General features: G+C 38.7%; 1 protein-coding gene across 1 annotated transcript in view; it reads right to left on the minus strand.

Annotated features, from left to right (window-relative positions):
* ARMH3 (armadillo like helical domain containing 3) overlaps positions 1–18,676 on the minus strand; it is a 153,436-nt gene extending 134,760 nt beyond the window's left edge. The window contains exons 1-5 of the mRNA XM_006210485.4: positions 18,537–18,676; positions 6,227–6,339; positions 3,870–3,926; positions 3,614–3,760; positions 1,361–1,468 (exon numbers count right to left, since the gene is read on the minus strand). Coding sequence (XP_006210547.1) covers positions 1,361–1,468; positions 3,614–3,760; positions 3,870–3,926; positions 6,227–6,328 — 414 coding nt within the window. The 5' untranslated portion in view covers positions 6,329–6,339; positions 18,537–18,676. The remainder of the gene's footprint in view (positions 1–1,360; positions 1,469–3,613; positions 3,761–3,869; positions 3,927–6,226; positions 6,340–18,536) is intronic.
* Positions 18,677–19,146: the final 470 nt, after the last annotated feature.

The raw sequence follows: 19,146 nt of genomic DNA on the forward strand, positions 1-19,146 counted from the left end.
TGCAAGATATTGAACATAGTTCCCTGTGCTATACAAAAGAAACTTTATTTTCATAACTTTCAAAAATAACCTAATCACTAAAAGATTCTCTGACATACAGATTTTTTTATTTTAAATTCAGTGAGTGAGAAAAGACTAGTTCTTCAAAGTTCATATTATGAATAATATTCATTCAAGATAGCAACAAAGACTGCAAATCAGATATCTGATAAGGGACTTATATCCAAAATATATAAAGAACTCTTACAATGCAACAACAAAAAGATGAATAATTCAATCTAGAAATGGGCAAAGGATGTGAATAGACATTTCTCCAATATATACATATACACATTGCTGGTGAAACTGTAAAATGGTACAGCCACTTAGGAAAACAATTTGAAATTTCCTCAAAATGTTAAACATAGAGTTACCATATAACCTAGTAATTCTACTCTTAAGTATATACCTAAGAGAATTGAAAACGTACGTCCACATAAAAACTTTTACATGAATGTTCATAGCAGCATTACTCATAACAGCCAAAAGCTGAAACATCTCAAATGTCTAACAACTGATGAATGGATAAATAAAATGATGTGGAATATTCATACAATGGAATACTGATCAGTCAAAAAAAAAAAAAGCATATATGCTGCAACATGGATGAATCTTGAAAATATCATGCTGAGTGAAAGAAGACAAACATAAAAGACCACATACGATATGACTCCATTTACATGAGATGTCCAGAAGAGGTAAATCTATAGAGATATAAAGCAGATTAATGGTTGCCAGGGTCTGGAGAGAAAGGGGAATAAGGAATTACTGTTAATGGGTACATGTTTTCTTTTGGGGGTGATGAAAATTGTTCTGAATTAATAGCAGTGATGGTTGTGTAACCCTATGAATACATTAAAAACTACTGAATTATATATGTTAAAAGGGTAAATTGTATGATATGTGAATTATATTAATAAAGCTGTTTTTTAAAGCATCAAACAATAGAAATAAAAATTCTGATAAAGTCATTGTGTTAAATAAAACAAAGTTTAGAACTAAAGTTATCCTCATGTATTAATTTGTTACATTCTATTTAAATTCATAAATGTTTTTAAGAATTTATGATCATATGACATAAATCATAAGCTGCTCAGTCTTTATCCTGCTGGGAAAGGATGACTTGACTCAAATTTGAATTTCAAATTTTCCTTTATTCAGATAAACCAAATCTGTAAAATAAAAATTCCAAATTCAAGGCCAAATTTAATTATCTATGTCTATTTAAGTCCCAATCTTCTAGTATATCTGTCTGCAGATGGTACCCATGAAGAGCTTTCAGAAACAGACATCCACAGGCACATTTGCACTTACACCTCACCTTCATGCACAGCTCCGCCTTGTCAAAGCCCATCAGCATGTTGATAATGTCAAACCCAGAGGTAGACTTATTCTTTTGATGGACTCCTCGAATGAGTGCACACAATGTCTGCAGAGATGAGAGAAAGAATTCTTTCTAGAAACAAAGTCTCAAGACACAAAGGGCACTGGATCAGTAACCTCACACTGCAACCTCAGAACCTCCTCCTTACACAGCTGACATTCAATTGCTCTATTCTCTGAGATCCAAAACACAGTCCAGAAATTAAAACAGGAACAGCAACTGAAACTGTTGTCATTCTCTTTTTTTTTTTTATTGTTTTCAGGCCATCCTCTTTTTAAAAATTACAGTGCAGACAAAGACTGGAAGGTGATATTCAAAAATAAACAGTTCTTGAGTTTGAGTCATGAGATTGGTGGAACTTTCCTTTATTTAAAACTAATTTTAGTATTTACACTATAGTTTATCATTTTTAGTAGTTATTTTTAATAATTACAGAACTCCCTATATGATAGCAACCAATCAATTTAAATCTTAAAAATTCATTACAGGCCACTCTCGCCTTTTAAGATGGCTGGTGTTCTGCCTATGGAATGTAAATCCCTCTAAATAAACTTGCTTTCACTTAAAAAAAAAAATTACAGTCCCCATCCTCTCTTACTAGCTGTTTGAGCCTGAACAAATTAGTTATCTTTTCAGTGCCTCAGTTTTCTCATGTATAAAATGGAAATGATAATAACAGCATTCATCTCATAGGAATGTTGTGAAGGCTATGTAAAGCACTTAGAACAGTCCCTGGAACTTTCTTAAAATCCCTGGAATAGTGCCTGGAACTTAACTTTGTTAAAGCTTAACAAATATCAGTTATTACAATAATTTACTATATTTTTATGGGTCACCAAGTGGCTTAATGTCCACTGAACTAAAAAGAGTTTACAATTCATGCCTCCACAGTGAGCCACTGCAATTACAGGAAGTATAATTTCCAACTTTCATTTCAACTTTCAATGAGTCTTTACAACCATGATACTCAAAATGTAGAATTTACTGGCCAAAAGTTAACAAAGCTACAGGATAAACATGGTCCTTCTTTCAGGGCATCAGCTCAAGAAGAAATTTCTACATTCTACAGACGAGAAAACTGGGGCTCACAACTGATATGCCCAACTTGTAAGTTAGAAACTAAAACCCAATTTACCAAAAGTTCCAATAGAATTCTTTATGCTGCCATGGGTACTTCATATTCTAAGCTTGTCAATCACTATCCTAGGTACTCAGCCCAATCTAGGCTACAGTGGAGCTACTACACTATAAACTTTAGAAATTTTGCCCAGCATTCATTCAAAAAAAATTTACTTCTAGAGTGCTATTTGCCAGGCACTGTTCGACACACTAGAAACAAAGCACTGAATGAAATGATTCTTGCCCTCAAAAGCCTATAACATACCCCACTAACCCAATGGTTGGCACATAACATTCAAGAAATAACTGTTCAATGAATCTTCCTCATGATCATGTCACTTAGAATTAAGAACAGAGATTCTTAATGTTTTTTGAGTTATAGACCATTTTGAGAATTTGATGAAAGCCCTCTCTCCAGAAAAAATGTACATATACACAAAAAATATTACATATAATTTCAGGGAGTCAAAGACCTTCTGAAATTTCAGATTAAGAACTCTTGATCTAGTGAGAAACTACTAAGTTTATTTAAGAAAATACTGTTTATTTTTTAATTAACATATTCTTCTGATTTTTGCTGTAGACTAAGCATCCCTTCCTGAGTTTTCTCTCTATCTCCTTTTCTCAAGTAATAATAGGAATTCTGGGGAGAGAGGACATAGCTCAGTGGAAGAGCTCATGCTTAGCATGGACTAGGTCCTGGGTTCAATCCTCAGTACTGCCACTTTAAATGAATGAATCAATCAATAAATGAATAAATAAATCTAATTACCTTCCCCCCATTAAAATTAATTAAATTTTTTAAAAAAAAGAATTCTGTCAAACAATCTGCCTTGGCATTAGATCAAATTATACAAATGGACAAGACTACTACTATAGGCATTAATTTGTTCAATCAGGAAGATAGTTAAACATGGCACAGATGTTTGATTACTTAAAGGAATAAAGAAAAGAAAAAAAAAAAGAAAACATCATACCTAAGGGTAATTCTAAGTTCCTCAAATTTCAATAGATGTATTACAATTTCTTTCTCATATTAAACAAGACTTCCCCAATCTCCCAGCTTTGTACCTGCAATGCATTGACCACTCGAATTGGATGTTCCTCTCCCAGAGCCTGGATGCAATGTTGAAATAAGCAATTAATATTGTCCTTGATCTTCATTAACTCCTCACCATCAAGAGATTCCAGCTTGCCTTCTAGGTACTCTAAATTCACCTACCAAGGAAACAATAAGGACCTGAGTGCATTTTTAGTGTAGCACCTAGAACACATGAGAAGGCAATCTCAGTTACCAGCACAATCCACAGATGCCACCAAGTCTTACCTTCATGAGGAAGAGTTCCTCCCAAAATCGAGGACTGCACTTACTTGGGTCCTCGGTCTAAAACCAGAAGATAAGCAGATTCAGTGTCCCCAACCAACATCAAAGCATTAAGAATACATTTGAAAGGGTCACTACACGTAATCAACCTTACCTTTCACAATAACTTTGAAAATGTTTGGTCATTCCAAACAGCTGTAATAGGGAACAGCAGCTTTTTGAGTTTTTTTTCCCCCAAATGGAACACATTGTGCATGGATATAAATACCCTACACCAAAAGTTAAATAATGGCTCAAAGAATCTCCTTCAAAATTTTCTTTCAATATAGGGATGGGGTAGTGGGAGGTACAAACTACTGGGTGAGAGGCAGCCTATAAGGATATATTGTAAAACACAGGGAATACAGCCAATATTTTATAATAACTATAAATGTAGTATAACCTTTAAAAATTATATTAAATTTTTTAATTAAAAAAACTTTCTCTTCTTAGCAAGAAGTGAACCTAGCCATCCGAATCAGTTAATCATATTATTTGCATCGTGCTCAGTTTTCAAAGCCCATTCACACATATGAAATACAAAGGCCCAGTGAGCCAGGTAGGGTACATATTATCATTCTCCTCCTTTTGGGAAAGAGGATCCACAAGACTTGACACAAGTGCAGGGGTCAGAACCCAGATCATCTAAGAAACACTGCCATGATTTTTATAACATCCTGCTTCTACTTGCCCTCCTAAATGAATTTAGTCCTCTGTATAGAGCCTTTAATATACTCTGTTCTTAATTCAAATTGGTCCAAAAGTTTACCAAAATTAGCTAAAATTTAAATTTTCTTAGCAATGATTTTCAAACATAAATCTAGGAAGTTAGAGGCTTCTGATTGATGAGTGATATAAGAAAAAGAAACCCCTACTTTATAGGAAATCTAATAACATAAAATCAATAGGTCAATTGCCTGCTGTCACTTTACTTTAAGCTGACCTTTTAAAAGTACTACCAAGAAGTAATGTCTTCATTAGTTAAGAACTCCTGATCCTAAGAAAACTCCTAACTCCTAAGAAAATACTATACTAGGAATCTCTTCTGGATTTTTAATTGAGAATGACATAGCAAAGCAACATTTCTGGCCTTCTCATAAGGTCCTCATTAATGAAGTATTTCTACCCCTTTCTCTCTAGTCCTGCTTCCCCAAGAGGAGCCACATATTGACCCTCACACTTCTGTAATGTCATTTTGTTGTCTATATATGAAAATCAGGGAATTCATGGAGTTGGCACTTCCTATCTTCAAAGCTCACTCAAGCAGGAGTCACAGGTATGCCAAGCTTAGTTAAGATAGAAAGAGCCTGGGAGGATCCTAGTAACTACTCATTTTTCTCTGTACAGCCACCTGTACTGACCTGGGTAATTCTGTATTAACTGTCTGCATGTCAAACTCTGTCTCTAAGGCTTGTCAAGAGTTAGATATTTTAGTTGATCAAATTATTTATCCTAGGCCATGCGGCAAAGTTGAGGAAGTAAGGACTCTGGAGTCAGACACTACGGTCCAAATCACGGCTCTGTCACCTTCTAGCTGTGATTGTGGTTTTCTCATTAGAACACATCCTTTTACACGACGCATGTCAAAACACAGCCCTCTTTCATGTATTTGGTGATGCATTTAGAATAATGTCAGGCACATAGTAGGAACTCAACATATGGTAACTCTTTTTACAAGTATTATTGTTTTACATGGACTACATATGATTAGGATTTCAGAAGGCAAGTACCTCTGCAGGTTATCTAATTACTCTAATCTTCCCTAATAGGGTATATTTTACAACACAGGCTTGACTATGGTTAATAAGCAGTTCTGAAGACCCAAAGAAATCCACAATCCAATTGCTAATAATTCCTTAGTCATCTCGTAGAGTTGGAAGACAAAAGTCTAACTAAGCAATTGTTCTGTCCACTAACAACTTGAGATGGAATATAATAGTGCATCTTTTTAAAATATGTGAACCATTGAATTCTAGGGCCAAAAGGAATTTCAAGGGACATCTAGGACAGACAGGTCCTTAAGTCAAATCATAAGGAAGACAAGTCCTAAAGATATTCAGAAAAGAAGCTTCCTGAGCCTTCCTCCCTCCTTTCAATTGTTGTACCCAGCTCAAGGCAACAATCTGTAAGAAGAATATAATAACAATCCATATTAATTAATACATGATCATAATTTCTACTATGACAGAGCTTACTCTCACTCTTCCTCGCCCTCTTTTTCCCTCTGAAGATATATAGAAGGTAGAGGTAAGGTTATTTCTCATTTGGAACCAGAAACTAAGGAGTCAAGCTGTGCAGAATGTCAGGGCTCCAGACCTTACCATGAAGATCTCATCATACATCAGCACCACTTTTTCCTTCAGTGGTTTTTTGGAAGCTGAAGATTTCCGGAGCAAACCTCCTCGTTTCTCTACCTGTGCCATGGTTAGAGAATCTGTGAAGAGAAAGACACAGTTAGTACTAGAAATGCTCTCTAAGATGCTGGAGAGTCTATTGAAATTCCTCTCAATGGGAAATTTTTTAGGAAGGAGAAATAATAAACAACCATGCTATAGATCTTGTGCATCTGTCCAAAACCCCCTCCTCTGACCGCGTAATTTCAAGGTTTAAATCGTTACTTGGCCTACAGTCCAACACATTTTACATCCTTAAAACATGCCAGTGGACAAGGCTTAAAGCAGATCCAAAACCAAGCAGGAAAGTGTAACTAGCTCCATCTATAATAGGTCTGGCCATATATTTGAGGTTGATGGAAGGAAGGCTGCAAAGCACATACTGCCCATAGACTGATGGTGAAGTTAAATTTCAAGTATTGATCTAGCTGAGAACCATTAAGGCAGGAAGTGTGCTGCAGACTGATGTGCTCCATTGATTTCCCCAAAGTAAGTAGGTCCTCATCACTGTAAAGTACTTGGCCTTCACTGCCTCATAAATCACACTGCACTTGACTGTCTTCAGAAATTCCTCTGGAAAGAGAGAGACCCAAGGCAGAAAACAGCAGTTAAAAGATCAAAAATTTAATTTAATTTCAAAATAACCAAACATAATAATATAGTCCTTTCAAATTTAATTTTATATATATATATTTATAACACTATATTGCAGATCAAACTTCAATGTATAGTTTAATTCTATATGAAAGCAGTTCCACGAATCATGTTCAAATTTTTCTGTCTTGCTTCAAGGAATTCTCAATTTTTTTCAAGTGAGAATTTGAAATCCCATAGGTCTCCATGTGGCTTTACACATATTCTCTCACTTCCCAGATTCTTTCTATTGCTGACAAAATTCTTATCTTTCTCTTAAATCCTAGGCTCTAGTTGTGAAACTTAATCTCACTCAATAGCAAGTATGGGTGTAGTGAGGAGACTGATTTTACTTTCAGACAAATCCAAAAGAGCAGAACAAAATTCATTTTGTTCAATGACACTTGGAAAATATGCACTATCTTTCAAATCAAAATCAAACTTTTATTTAAAGGAAGAGGTGCATCCAATAGCATAAAGATTGTATCTCAGACATTGTTTTTCTCTAACACATATAGCCAAAAAGGAGATTCACCTATGAGCAAAAAAAACACAGAAAATTTCCTCAACCAGATATTAAGCATCCTTAGCACAGGGACTATATCTTATACTTTTTTTATTAGCACTTGGCTCATGGTAAATGCTCAGTGTATGCCTATCACTGACTGTTTCTAAGTGTGGGCAAGGAGAGGACATGAAAAGTCCCAGGTTTGACCTAAAATTTCAGTAAGGCCTATTTCTATCAAAGTTTCAATAAACCCTCTTACTCCTTTGTAATCCAGAGAAAACTGAAGGAAAAAACAACAACAAAAAAGAGAAGATTCTTTTGGGCAATTCATACTATATTGATCATGGCTTTGCTTTCAGGCATTAAATAAAGGCTCCCTTCAAAACATTCCTGTGTCTTTTAAATAGGTTGTCAAGAGGAAGATGTCCTTATTGGGGGGGAAATAAATTGGAAATCAAGAGGATTCTATTAAAATATATCAAAAGCAACGCAATTCTAAGCTTAGTGGATATAGATCTTTTATGTGCTCAGCTTCAACCAGGTGATTAACAGGAACAGCAGGAACCACAAGTCCCTGGATGTGAAAAGCACAAGCTTACAAACATCTACCTCTGAGATTTATAATTGGATTACAGCTAATCAATGTCCACCCCAAATCTAATAAACTTATTTTCTCTATTTCAGAATCAATACTTTCTAATAAGCAAAAGGGAGTAGGAGAGGAAGGAAAAATAATACCAATTCAAAGTAACAAATTTCCTAAGAAATTAAATTCATTTCACCATTCTCCTTCCATTTGGAGCAGGGGGAAATTCAACCAAGGATCTCAACTCATTACTCTGTCATCATCAAAGGCACCTGGAATTCACCACCCAAGCTGTCTGAAATGTGACTGGAAACACAACATAAAGTCTCCTCCTCCTGTCAGCACTTCTACCCATAAAACACAGCAAAGAGAGGTGTTTCTTAGGGTAGTAGACTGGGAGAAGTGTGGAACTCTTCCAAAAGTCTTTCTGAGGTCTCAGAAATCAAGCCTGTGCTGCCAAATTTGAAAGTAAAATATCTGACTGGTAGAGCAGTAAATTGCAGTACACCAGTATGTGAGTGTAATCTGTTTATATTCTCCCAGTGTTTTTTTCCTCTTTCACAATCCTCCCCTGTTGTAAAAGAGAGAACCAGTACCAGCTGAGGAGCAGCAAGGCATAATGGAACAAACAACCAGCAGAACTGAGACTAGAACACTGCTCTCCCAATCAACTAGATGACACTCAGTAAGTCACTGTTCTTCTCAGTTCCCTTACAAGTAAAACAAGGGGATTGGGCTAAACATATGATCTAGTGATTCTCTTAGCATTACTGGAATACCACAAACACATGAGGAAAACCTAAATATTGTAAAGCACTAGTTTAGGCACTAAGGGGTTACAAAGAAGGAACTCCAGGCCTGATCCTCTAGTAGCTCACAATCTATTGACAGAAACATGCATATAACCCATAGCACAAGGCAAATCATGAGGAATAGATTAAAAGTACAATGAAAATGCTATGGGACCACACAGAAGAGAAAGAAGCATTTTGTGACTGCTATGACCTCGGTTAATTCAAGTTTTTAAATACTTCTAACAAAGAAGCAAACACAGAAAAACCACAGCAATCCCACAGAAATGTCATCTTAGGCTTTAACCAGGAATAAGACATAACAGACAAAGTATAAAAAAGAATCAGGCAACTTTTCAATACTCATTTCACCTACCACCAAACTTAGGAATGGCTTCAAATCCCCCAAAGTCAATGGTAAATCAATGAAGTCTTTCATTCTTAACCCTTAGGGACCGCTGGTCCCATGACATGCAGCACAAATTCTCTGTGAAAGACCTAAGTTATACAACCTTTTAAGAACTATATATTATAGCAATCCAGCTACACACTTTTTAAATGCATATCACTTCACATCCCTACAGGATAAAACAGACAAACTTCGAGATTTTAAAGCCTAAAGTCAAACACTTCCGATGTCTAATATACAAGGAATGCTAGTTACTCTTAACTAGTTTGTCGTTTGTTTTATTGACTTCTTGAGCACATTGCATGCCAGTTCTAGTATCAGAATATTAATTTAACAGAAATACACTAACTTCCAGAGTTACCACAGTTAATCTATCAGAAGTCTTGGTATTGTACCTATTTGAGATGATGGAGGTTAACTAAATCTACTTGAAGAAATCATTTCACAATATATGTAAATTAAACCATCATGGTGTACACCTTACACTTACAGTGATGTATGCCAATTATTTCTCAAAAAGACTGGAAAAAAACCTTTAAAAAAAAAAGTCTTCAGTTTTAGTCCTAATTTTTATATACTCATTCTATAACCTTAAGTTTCCTTTCCCTCCCTGGGCTTCAATTTGCCAATCTGTAAAAAGAAGCCATGGCAAGAATATGCACAAAAGGGAACCCTTGTGCACTATCCGTGGGAATATAAATTGGTACAGCCACTACGGAAAACATGGAGCTCCCTCAGATAGTAAAAATAAAATTACCATATGATCCAGCAATCCCACTTCTACTTATATATCTGAAGGAAATAAAATCACTATTTTGAAGAGATATTTGCACCCTCATATTCACTACAGCATTATTCACAATAACCAAAACACAGAAACAACCTAAATGTCCATCAGTGGACAAATGGATAAAGAAAATGCAGTATATACACACAGTGGAATATTATTTGGCCATGAAAAGGAAATCCTGCCATTTACAACATGGATGAATCTTGAGGGCATTACACCAAGTGAAATAAGCCAGACAGAGAAAGACAATTTTTTTTGAACAAGACAAATGTTGTATGATCTCACTTATGTGGAGAATCTAAAAAAAGCCCAACACAGAAAGAGTAGATTAGATTGGTAGTTGCCAGGGGCTGGGGGATGGAGCAAATGGGGAGATGCTGGTCAAAGGGTACAAACTTCCAGTTACAAGACTAACAAGTTCTGGGGATCTAATGTATATAACATGGTGACTATGGTTAGCAATACTGTATTGTGTATCTGTAAGTTGCTACAATTGAATCTTGTGTTCTCACCACAAAAAAAAAAAAAGAAAGAAAAAAAGTGACTTTGTGAGGTAACAGATCTATTAACTATTGTGGTAATCATTTTATCATATTATCATATAATTATCATATATAACCTTAAAGATATAGATCAATTATATCTCAATACATGGGGTTGGGTCATGGAACAGCTCTCTGTAGGCTTTCAATGCATTAGTCTGGGGTTCTAAGTTCATACTTTTTTTTTTAAGGTTGTTTTTTTTTTCCTAAGTTCATACTTATAATGGACTGTTAGCAAGTACTGTCCTCTCTTCTCTGCTCAGGGAGACTCCAAAACACTAGTGTAGGTAGATGCTGAGGTAAACATCCCAAAACATTTCAACCAGTATATAAGAAAAGAAAAAGGAGAAAAGAAAGAAAAAAGGAAGGGGAAAGAAGGAAAATGAATAAAAATAAATGTGACCAGAAATCACCTACAAAGAAAAGAACATGCACAGATCAGGCATTCATTCATTCATTCAATGAATACTGATAACCTTTTAGGTGCAAAGCACTAGGGACATAGCAGTGAACAAGATAGACAAGATCCCTGCTCTCAGAGTTTTCATTCTAGTAGAGGGAAGAAAGACAATAAACAAATGGAGGCAATGATATGTATGTTGAAGACAAATTGTTTAGCGGGACTATAATAGATTGCAGATTAAAGTAGGCCTCTATGAGAAGTGATACGTGGGCTGAGATCACACTATCAGGAAGGAAACAGCCATGTGAAAATCTTGGGAAAAGTGTTCCGAATGGAGGCAATGGCAAGTGCAAAGGCTCCAAGATTTGAACACACTTGGCATGTTCAAGAAACAGAAATGCCAGAGTGCCTAGAGTATAAACATTCCCTTTTTTTAATGTTTTTATAAAATTTATTGAAGTCGGTGTTTGTGTGAGTTTTTTTAATTTATAAAGAGAATTCAAATGAACATCAGCAGAATGAAGAAATTATATTACATATACAGTATAATATATACAATACTACACAGAAATTTAAAAGAACAAATTATTGAAACAATATTGATTATTTTTATAGATGTTGAATAAAAATGTCTGAAAGAAGAGCACAAACTAATGATTCCATTTATATGAAATTCAAAAAGGCAAAATTACTCTACGGTGACAGAGGTCAGAATAGTGTTAACTCTAGGAGGGGAGATGAGTAGGAAGGAGCAAAAGGAAGCCTTCTGAGGTGCTAGAAATGTGCTCTCTCTCTTTTTTGTTTTAATTGAAGTATAGTTGATTTACAAAGCTCTGTTAGTTTCTGGTGTACAGCACAGTGATTCACTTACAGATATATACATATTCTTTTTCATACTCTTTTTCATTATAGGTTATTAAAAGTTATTGAATATAGTCCCCTGTGAGAAATGTGCTCTCTCGATCTGAGTGGAGGTCACACAAATATGGACATGTGTAAAAAAAATTATCAATTTGTATACTTCATATTACATAAGCTATTCCTCAATCTAAAATAATGTATGCTTATATATATATACACATATATATGAAAGTTTAACAATATCCATGCAGAACACTAGAACAAAAGGACCCCAACTAGCACACACAGGACTCTGATCTAAAATAGCCACAAAAGAATTGACACTTACTCAGCACTTACTATGCACCAAGCACTGTTCTAAGCACTTCAAATATACATTAATTTAGTTTATCCTCACAACAAACCTATGCCCCAGGAACTTTACAGTAAGAAAATTAAAGCATGAATTGGTTAAAAACAACAACAACAACTTGCCAAGGTAAGTGAGAGCAGAGACTCAAATCCAGACAGCCTGATGTTTGAGTCCAGCTCTTATGAGTAATCTACACATATACAAAGCTGAGCATCTATAGAGAAACTGAAGAGGTTCCAGGTGAGTGAGGAGGAAGACTACATGCTCGGTGACCTTAACAAACTGGAGAGTCCAGATATCTTGAGTTTCAAACTAGTTTGCCAGTAAGTAGATGTGTCATGGTAGAAAGTAAAAGATAACTGATGCATGCATATATGTATAAATACTGATCACGGTAAAGTGCAAAAGAGATAGACAAATTAATAGAATATTAGAAAACTTGAAAGGAAGAATCTGAGTGTCTAACCAAGTTAATAGATGTATCCAATATAGTAGTTGGAAAAAAGGGGCTGAAACACACTGATATCCACTACAGGATCTAATCCATACTATTTTAATTGAGCTGAGTCAGTGCTCTGAGGATAATTCTTCACCAAAACTTGATAATGAATCGAAAGAGACTGTAAAACACAGAAAGATGAAATGGAGAGCAAATCAAGTATATATAAATTCTGTACAGTGCTCAGCTTAAGAGAGAAAATTTTCCCTGCAGAGCTGTGATCACATGTTTCAGAATGTCCTGGCAGGCCTCCTGGAAATATAGACTCCTAAACTCCCTCTCCCCACTACTGAAATAGACTTTTCAAGATAAGAATTAAGTCTACATTTTTAACAATCACCCCAAGTTGGGGGGAGCATATAACTCAGTGGTAGAGTGCATGCTTGGCATGCACGAGGTCCTGGGTTCAATTCCCAGTACCTCTAAAAATAAATAAATAAATAAACCTAATTATGTTCCCCACCCCCCCAAAAAAATCACCCCAAGTCAATGGTTCTCAACTGGGGCAATTTTGCCTCCCAGGGGGAGCTCTGTCAATACATGGACATTTTTGGTTGTCACAGCTGGGAGGGGAGGTACTACTGGCACCTACTGGGCAGAGAGGCCAGGGGTGTAACTGAACATCCTAAAGTACACAGGACAGTTTCCACAGCAAAGAATTACCTGGCCCAGTAAGTCAGTAATGGGCCGCCCCTCTCTCTCTCCCTCTTTGGAGATGGCCCACATTCTGTCTATGAAGTGTGCAGCTACTTTTAATCTGAGCACCCAACCCCACACCTTGTGGCCTTTCTCTTGCCTTTCAATGTATCTCTCTGAATAAATCTACCTTCACTCAACTGTGGCTCGCTCTTGACTTCTTTCCTGTGCAAAGCCAAGGACCCACACTTGGCGCGCCACTTCCCAGGGGTTCAACCGAGACCTGGGACACAGTCCTTCTCATGCCCCACATCTGTATTCCTGCATCATTTCTCTGGCACCCAACGTGTAGGGCATTTACATAAAGAAATAGGGTTCAAAGGGCATAATCTCGATCCGCCTATTGGGTTACGGCTCCCCTCTCTTCGGAGGGTAGCAGGGGGTTTCTCCCGTGCCGTGCAGATTCGAGTAGCCCTTAGGTGGAGGTTGACGCTGCCTGCAGGATCTGGTAGACCATCTCTCTAGCCATGAAGGAGCCCAAGGCTTTTCTCCCCTTGATCTTTTCTCATTCTCTCTTCTATCACTCTCTCTCTTTGGACTCCTGAAGATCCACCAAGGCGACCACTCGGACATCCAAATTAAGACCACGTGGCAAGTAACTGGCAACCTGATTAGAATGTCAGACTGTTGTCATAAAGTTGCTTCATCTTTAAGAAAACTCATCAGAAGTCAATGGAAACAGTGGGTTACAGCAGTCCCTCATCAGATGATGGCTGTGGGAGGATTCCAGCCCACACCCTCAGCCCTTGGATGCAAAAACAAAAGGCTGTCCTGCCCCTGGGGCCCCTAGATTAGGGATTCAGAGATTTTTTTACTCCCTGATAGGCAGAGTCAACGCCTCTACTCAGCCCGGAAGCAGTTTTAGAAGATGGACCTTCGCCCCTCTGCAACCCTATAAAATTATGGGAGTAAAATCTCTAAGGGGGGAATGAGACAGGAAGAAGGCAGGGCACAGCCATTCAAGGAATGCTACAGCAATTAACATCAAAATGGTGAAAGATTCAACCCCCAGTAGGCCTTGAGGCTCAGGATGATGAGAGATTTAACTTCTAGCAGATCTTGAGCTTCATTATAAGTCCATTGTAATATATTAACATGGTGAATAACACGCCCACAGGCACCATGGCAATCCCAAGGCTAGCCACAAAAGGTCAAAGAGAGGAAAATGGCCAACTTCCTGGGAATCCCAGCTCCTTCCCCTTAGACTGGTCCTTCCACTTATTAGCACATGAAGCCACCAAGCCCATAAAAGCCCATAAAAACCAGCAACACCACACCTCGCAGCCACCCTTCTCTCTCTTCCCTCTTCAGAGACGGCCCGCATTCTGTCTATGGAACTGTACCTACTTTTAATCTGAGCACCCAACCCCCAAACCTTGTGGCCTTTCTCTTGCGTTTCAATGTATCTCTCTGAATAAATCTACCTTCACTCAAAAAAAAAAAAAAAATGTCAGTAATGCCAAGGTTGAAAAACCCTGCCCCAAATAATTCTGATGCTCGTTAAAGTTTGAGATATACTCATCTAAGCCTTAAACCAGGCTTTAAAAGAAAAGGAGCATCTGGACAGATAACTCTGAGAGAATGAATAAAACTGCCATTTCTAGAAGAGGCACTGGGAGCAAGCAATCCTCACCTACTTCCATCTCATTCTCCCCATTTTAACTTAACAAAAGGCATCGCCTTTCCTTAGGATCTTAGCCCCAGTACGCCCATGTCTGAAAGATCACTACGAGATACACTGACTATAGTAATCTATAATGCCTAGTGAAGGAGATGAAAATCCTACCTGTCCAGCAATTATGGCTGAGTCAAATATCACCTCTCCACTGTCTGACCAGGAGTCGCTCACCGAATAAACAAGAGGAGGCAGTATGTTTATAAAGCCAGAAAGTCTCCGGCCCTGACTCTCCTAAAAAAGTTCCCTAGTTCCTTTAGATGCAATTTTTTTTCTTTAGGCAAGTTATCTGCTCCCTATGTCCTTCTGCAAATCATCCCATACTCCCCAAAGGTAAATAGTAGCACTATAAGCATTTAAGAGAATGCTAGGCATTTCTACCTCCAGTTCTATGGAAACTCCAAATGGATATCTATAATATCAACAGTTCCACTTTACCCAAGAAAAGTCAGTCAACACAGGACATCATCTGACAAGCATCATCCCTATTTTCTCAATGCTAGGAAAGAACCAGCCTGCTTTAGTAATAAACACCTGAGGCACTACGAGGCAGCGTCCATACCTTGTGTGTGCTCTGGACAGCGCTCACCTCTGAGTGGGTGTTTGAAAGTGGAATTAACTCGGGGACTTACCCAAGACTAAGCAACAAGTGGCAAAACAGGAATTCCCCAATTTCTACTCTGGGAATCAGCCACAGTCTGTAACTACTAGAAGTGAACTAGTTTCACAGAAGAGAATTCAATCGGGTCCCATCAGAATCTACTGAGTCTGCCTACTTTCACAAACTAATAATACAGATGAAGAGGTTTAAATAAACATGACTATCTCAGGTTCCTTTAAGTGATTTTACACATGAAGGAATGCACTTGCACCTACAGTAGGAAGCATCAACTTCAAATTGACAGGATTTCAGGAAACTCGGATTGAAAATCACACTTTTCTGACATCTCCCAGAATGAAAATTCACAAGATCCTCTTTTCAATGAGCAGGAGCCTCTTTTAAATTAATATTGTCTATCTCCTGCTCAAGCCCTGAATTTCCTCAAACAGGACAACGTCATTCATACCGTCTTCATTTCCTTTCCTGTTGAACCATACAAGTCCCAAGAATACCCCCTAAGTATAAAACAAAAATTATAAGACAAACTCCCATACTCTTCTTAAGGAAAGCCCAAAAGGTAACTGCAATCTGGCAAAGCAAATTGATTTCCTGCTACCTTAATAACTAACATTTATTGAGACCTTATAACAACACAGGTATAGCATAAGAGAAAAAGGGATGCAAAGTTATTGAGTTATGGCCCCTGCCTTGGAAAGCTATTAAGTGGAAGAAGTGCATATTCTAATACTTCCTTATAAAGAAACAAAATAAACATTTTCCCAGGATTTTTTCATATATATTCTCACTTACTCAGAGCTATTGTTAAGATAATAAACTCACCAGGCATCCTTACTTTCAGCTGCCTACTAACATCTCTCCATGTGCATACCCCACAATCAACTCGATCTCAGCAGACCAGACTGCCCCCCCTACACCTTTTACTATAGCCATCCTAACCCTTAAAAAAATCTGCTCTACCTTTTCTAATCCATATCCTGATCAGTGAAATTTGCATTTACTCAATTTCTCAAATTAGAAAACTTTACTGTCTCTCCCCAGTCACTAAGTCCTATTGCAGCTATCTCAGAAATACTTCTAAAACCCATCCCCTCCTCTTCATTCCCAGTGTCACACTTTATTCACTCTCAGTTAACTGCAACAACTCTTAATTAGTCTCCCTGCTTCATCTCTCATTACTTTAATCTGCATTTCTGTCACTCCCTAACATTAAAAGCTCCAATGGCTCCCTACTCTTTTCAGTCTCACCTCCTGGCGATTTTCCCACCACACATCCTGTTTTGGACAAATTTTCTAACACTTGAGGGTCATGTTAATTTTTTTTCCCCTCACACTTTCACCACACCTTTGTTCATGCTGTTCTCTCTAGCCGGAATAACCTTTCTTGTGCAAGCTCCTACTCATCTTCCAACACCCAGCTTAATACCTCCTCCCTGAAAGATTTCCCTGACTCTCCAAACAATGGTAACATTTCCCTCACACTGTATAAACTCCTTTAAATGGATAAGTAACACACAGCACCACAATTTTCATATGAATATGTCTCCCTGATGTTCCTGAGAAAAGATGCTCATATTTCTAACCCAGTACAGTTACACAATAAGTGTTCAATGAATGCATGCTGAATAAACGGTTCACCCTCCGATATTCTGGGTCAATTTGTTATTTGGCTATTTTCCCCAAATTTTATGGATTCTTGAGCTTAGCTCTACGTGAAAGTCCAACTTTCATAAGAACTGCATTTTGAGTTTTCAAGAGGTTTTATTATTATTACACAAATGTTGAATGAGTGAATGAATTACAGTGCCTAAACATCCAATGAAAACACCTTAAAGGCTCCCCTATTCACTAAGGAAAGATGAGAGTTCCCCTTTACAACCCTAAAAAGGATTCACCTTTCTCTAGCCCGACTGATCTGCTATCTAGAAAGCTTTCACATAGGAAATACTGTGTATACAAGTCCAAGTAAAGACACACCCAAAATAATTCTAATTAATTTGTGCTAAGTTAAGGGCAGGGACACAAATCATATTTGCCCTTGTTTACAAAGTCAGTGAAAGTACAGAACAGCAAAGAAACAGCTCTCACTAAGCTCAAAATGTTTTCTGGAGAGGAAGAACTGAGGAGAATCGGATGATCCAGAAACATTTATTCAGGCCTGGCCCAAGTTTCTACTTCCCCATCTCCAGAGGCAGACTCCTCAGCTTCTGATAGTTTTCCTTCCCCAGGGAACCAGTTTTTTCCCCGTTTCTTCCCTGCACCCTGCATGGGAATAGGTTCGTTTCGCAGGCTCACACCACGTAACCCGGAGAAAACATAGTAGCTTCACTTATTGTGTGTTAAGGGTGGGCTGAAGCCCAGCGCTCAGAGCCTGTAAAGGACAGGAAGGGACCCTTATGGGACACCTGAAGACTTCAGGCCTTCCTCTAGACCTTCTCAGTAGTCTTGCCCCCTGCCTTCTTCACCCCCGGGCCAGGCTGGGCTGAAGGCCAACCAAGGGTGGGAACAACCTGGGAGGAAAAGCTTTCAAGGTAGCTTGAGAGGTGAGGGTCAACCCCATGCCAGGGTCAAAGGTCAGCGCCTCAGCTGCCAGGAGGGCCCAGCAGGGACCCAGAGTGGGAGGGACCGGCCGCAGGAGGAGCGAGCGGCTTCTCACTCGACTCCTCTTCGCCGCCCCAGGCCCAGCCTCCCAGCCGCACGCAGCCTCCGCCCGCTTCAGCAGCTGTCCTCCCTCTCTCTCCCCCCGTCACCCCCATCGTCCCCTAGGCGAGCGCAGGCCCCGCCCCCAGAGCCGCCTTGGGGCCAAGGCCTAGTATGGCAGGACCCGCAGAGGTTGGCCGGGTTCGGAGACCGGCCCAGGCCGGCACCGCTTACCGAGCCCCGGGCTCCTCCTCCACCACCCGCGCCGCTCCCGGGCCCGCTCGCTCCCGACGCCACCGACGCGGCCGCCGCTCCGGGCTCACGGACGCGCTCCCGACCTCCCCCGACCCTTTCCCCAGCTCTCCGTGCCTCGCGAGGTCCTAAAGCCCGCCGTGTGCTAGGTTAGCCCGCGCCCGCTTCCTGAGACTGGCTCAGACCACGACTCCCAGCAAGCATCACAAGACTACGACTCCCGAAATGCACCGCGAGAAAGAAATTAGGAAAAGAAACAACTGTCGAGGGTCTACTGGATGCAAGTTGCATTAGCAGGTTTTTCTTTTTAATATGGCCGACTCTGAAATAAGTAGTTGCACTTAAATATTCTCTAGGAACACTGGCAAAGTTCGGAAATATATATATAACCTATTTATTACAACACTGTAAGTGTAAGATTGTAAACAAACTCATTCAACTTACATGTATAGTGTACCTACTATCTGCGAATCACCGTGTAAAGCTGTGTCAACTTAGCAAGTTACCTCTCTTAGTCTCAGTTTTCTCATATGCAAAATGGGAGATTAAAAAAGACATCCGGCAATGTGTGAGTACCTGTGCGCGTGTCTCC

Source organism: Vicugna pacos, chromosome 11, assembly GCF_048564905.1.
Source record: "Vicugna pacos chromosome 11, VicPac4, whole genome shotgun sequence".
NCBI lineage: Eukaryota > Metazoa > Chordata > Mammalia > Artiodactyla > Camelidae > Vicugna > Vicugna pacos.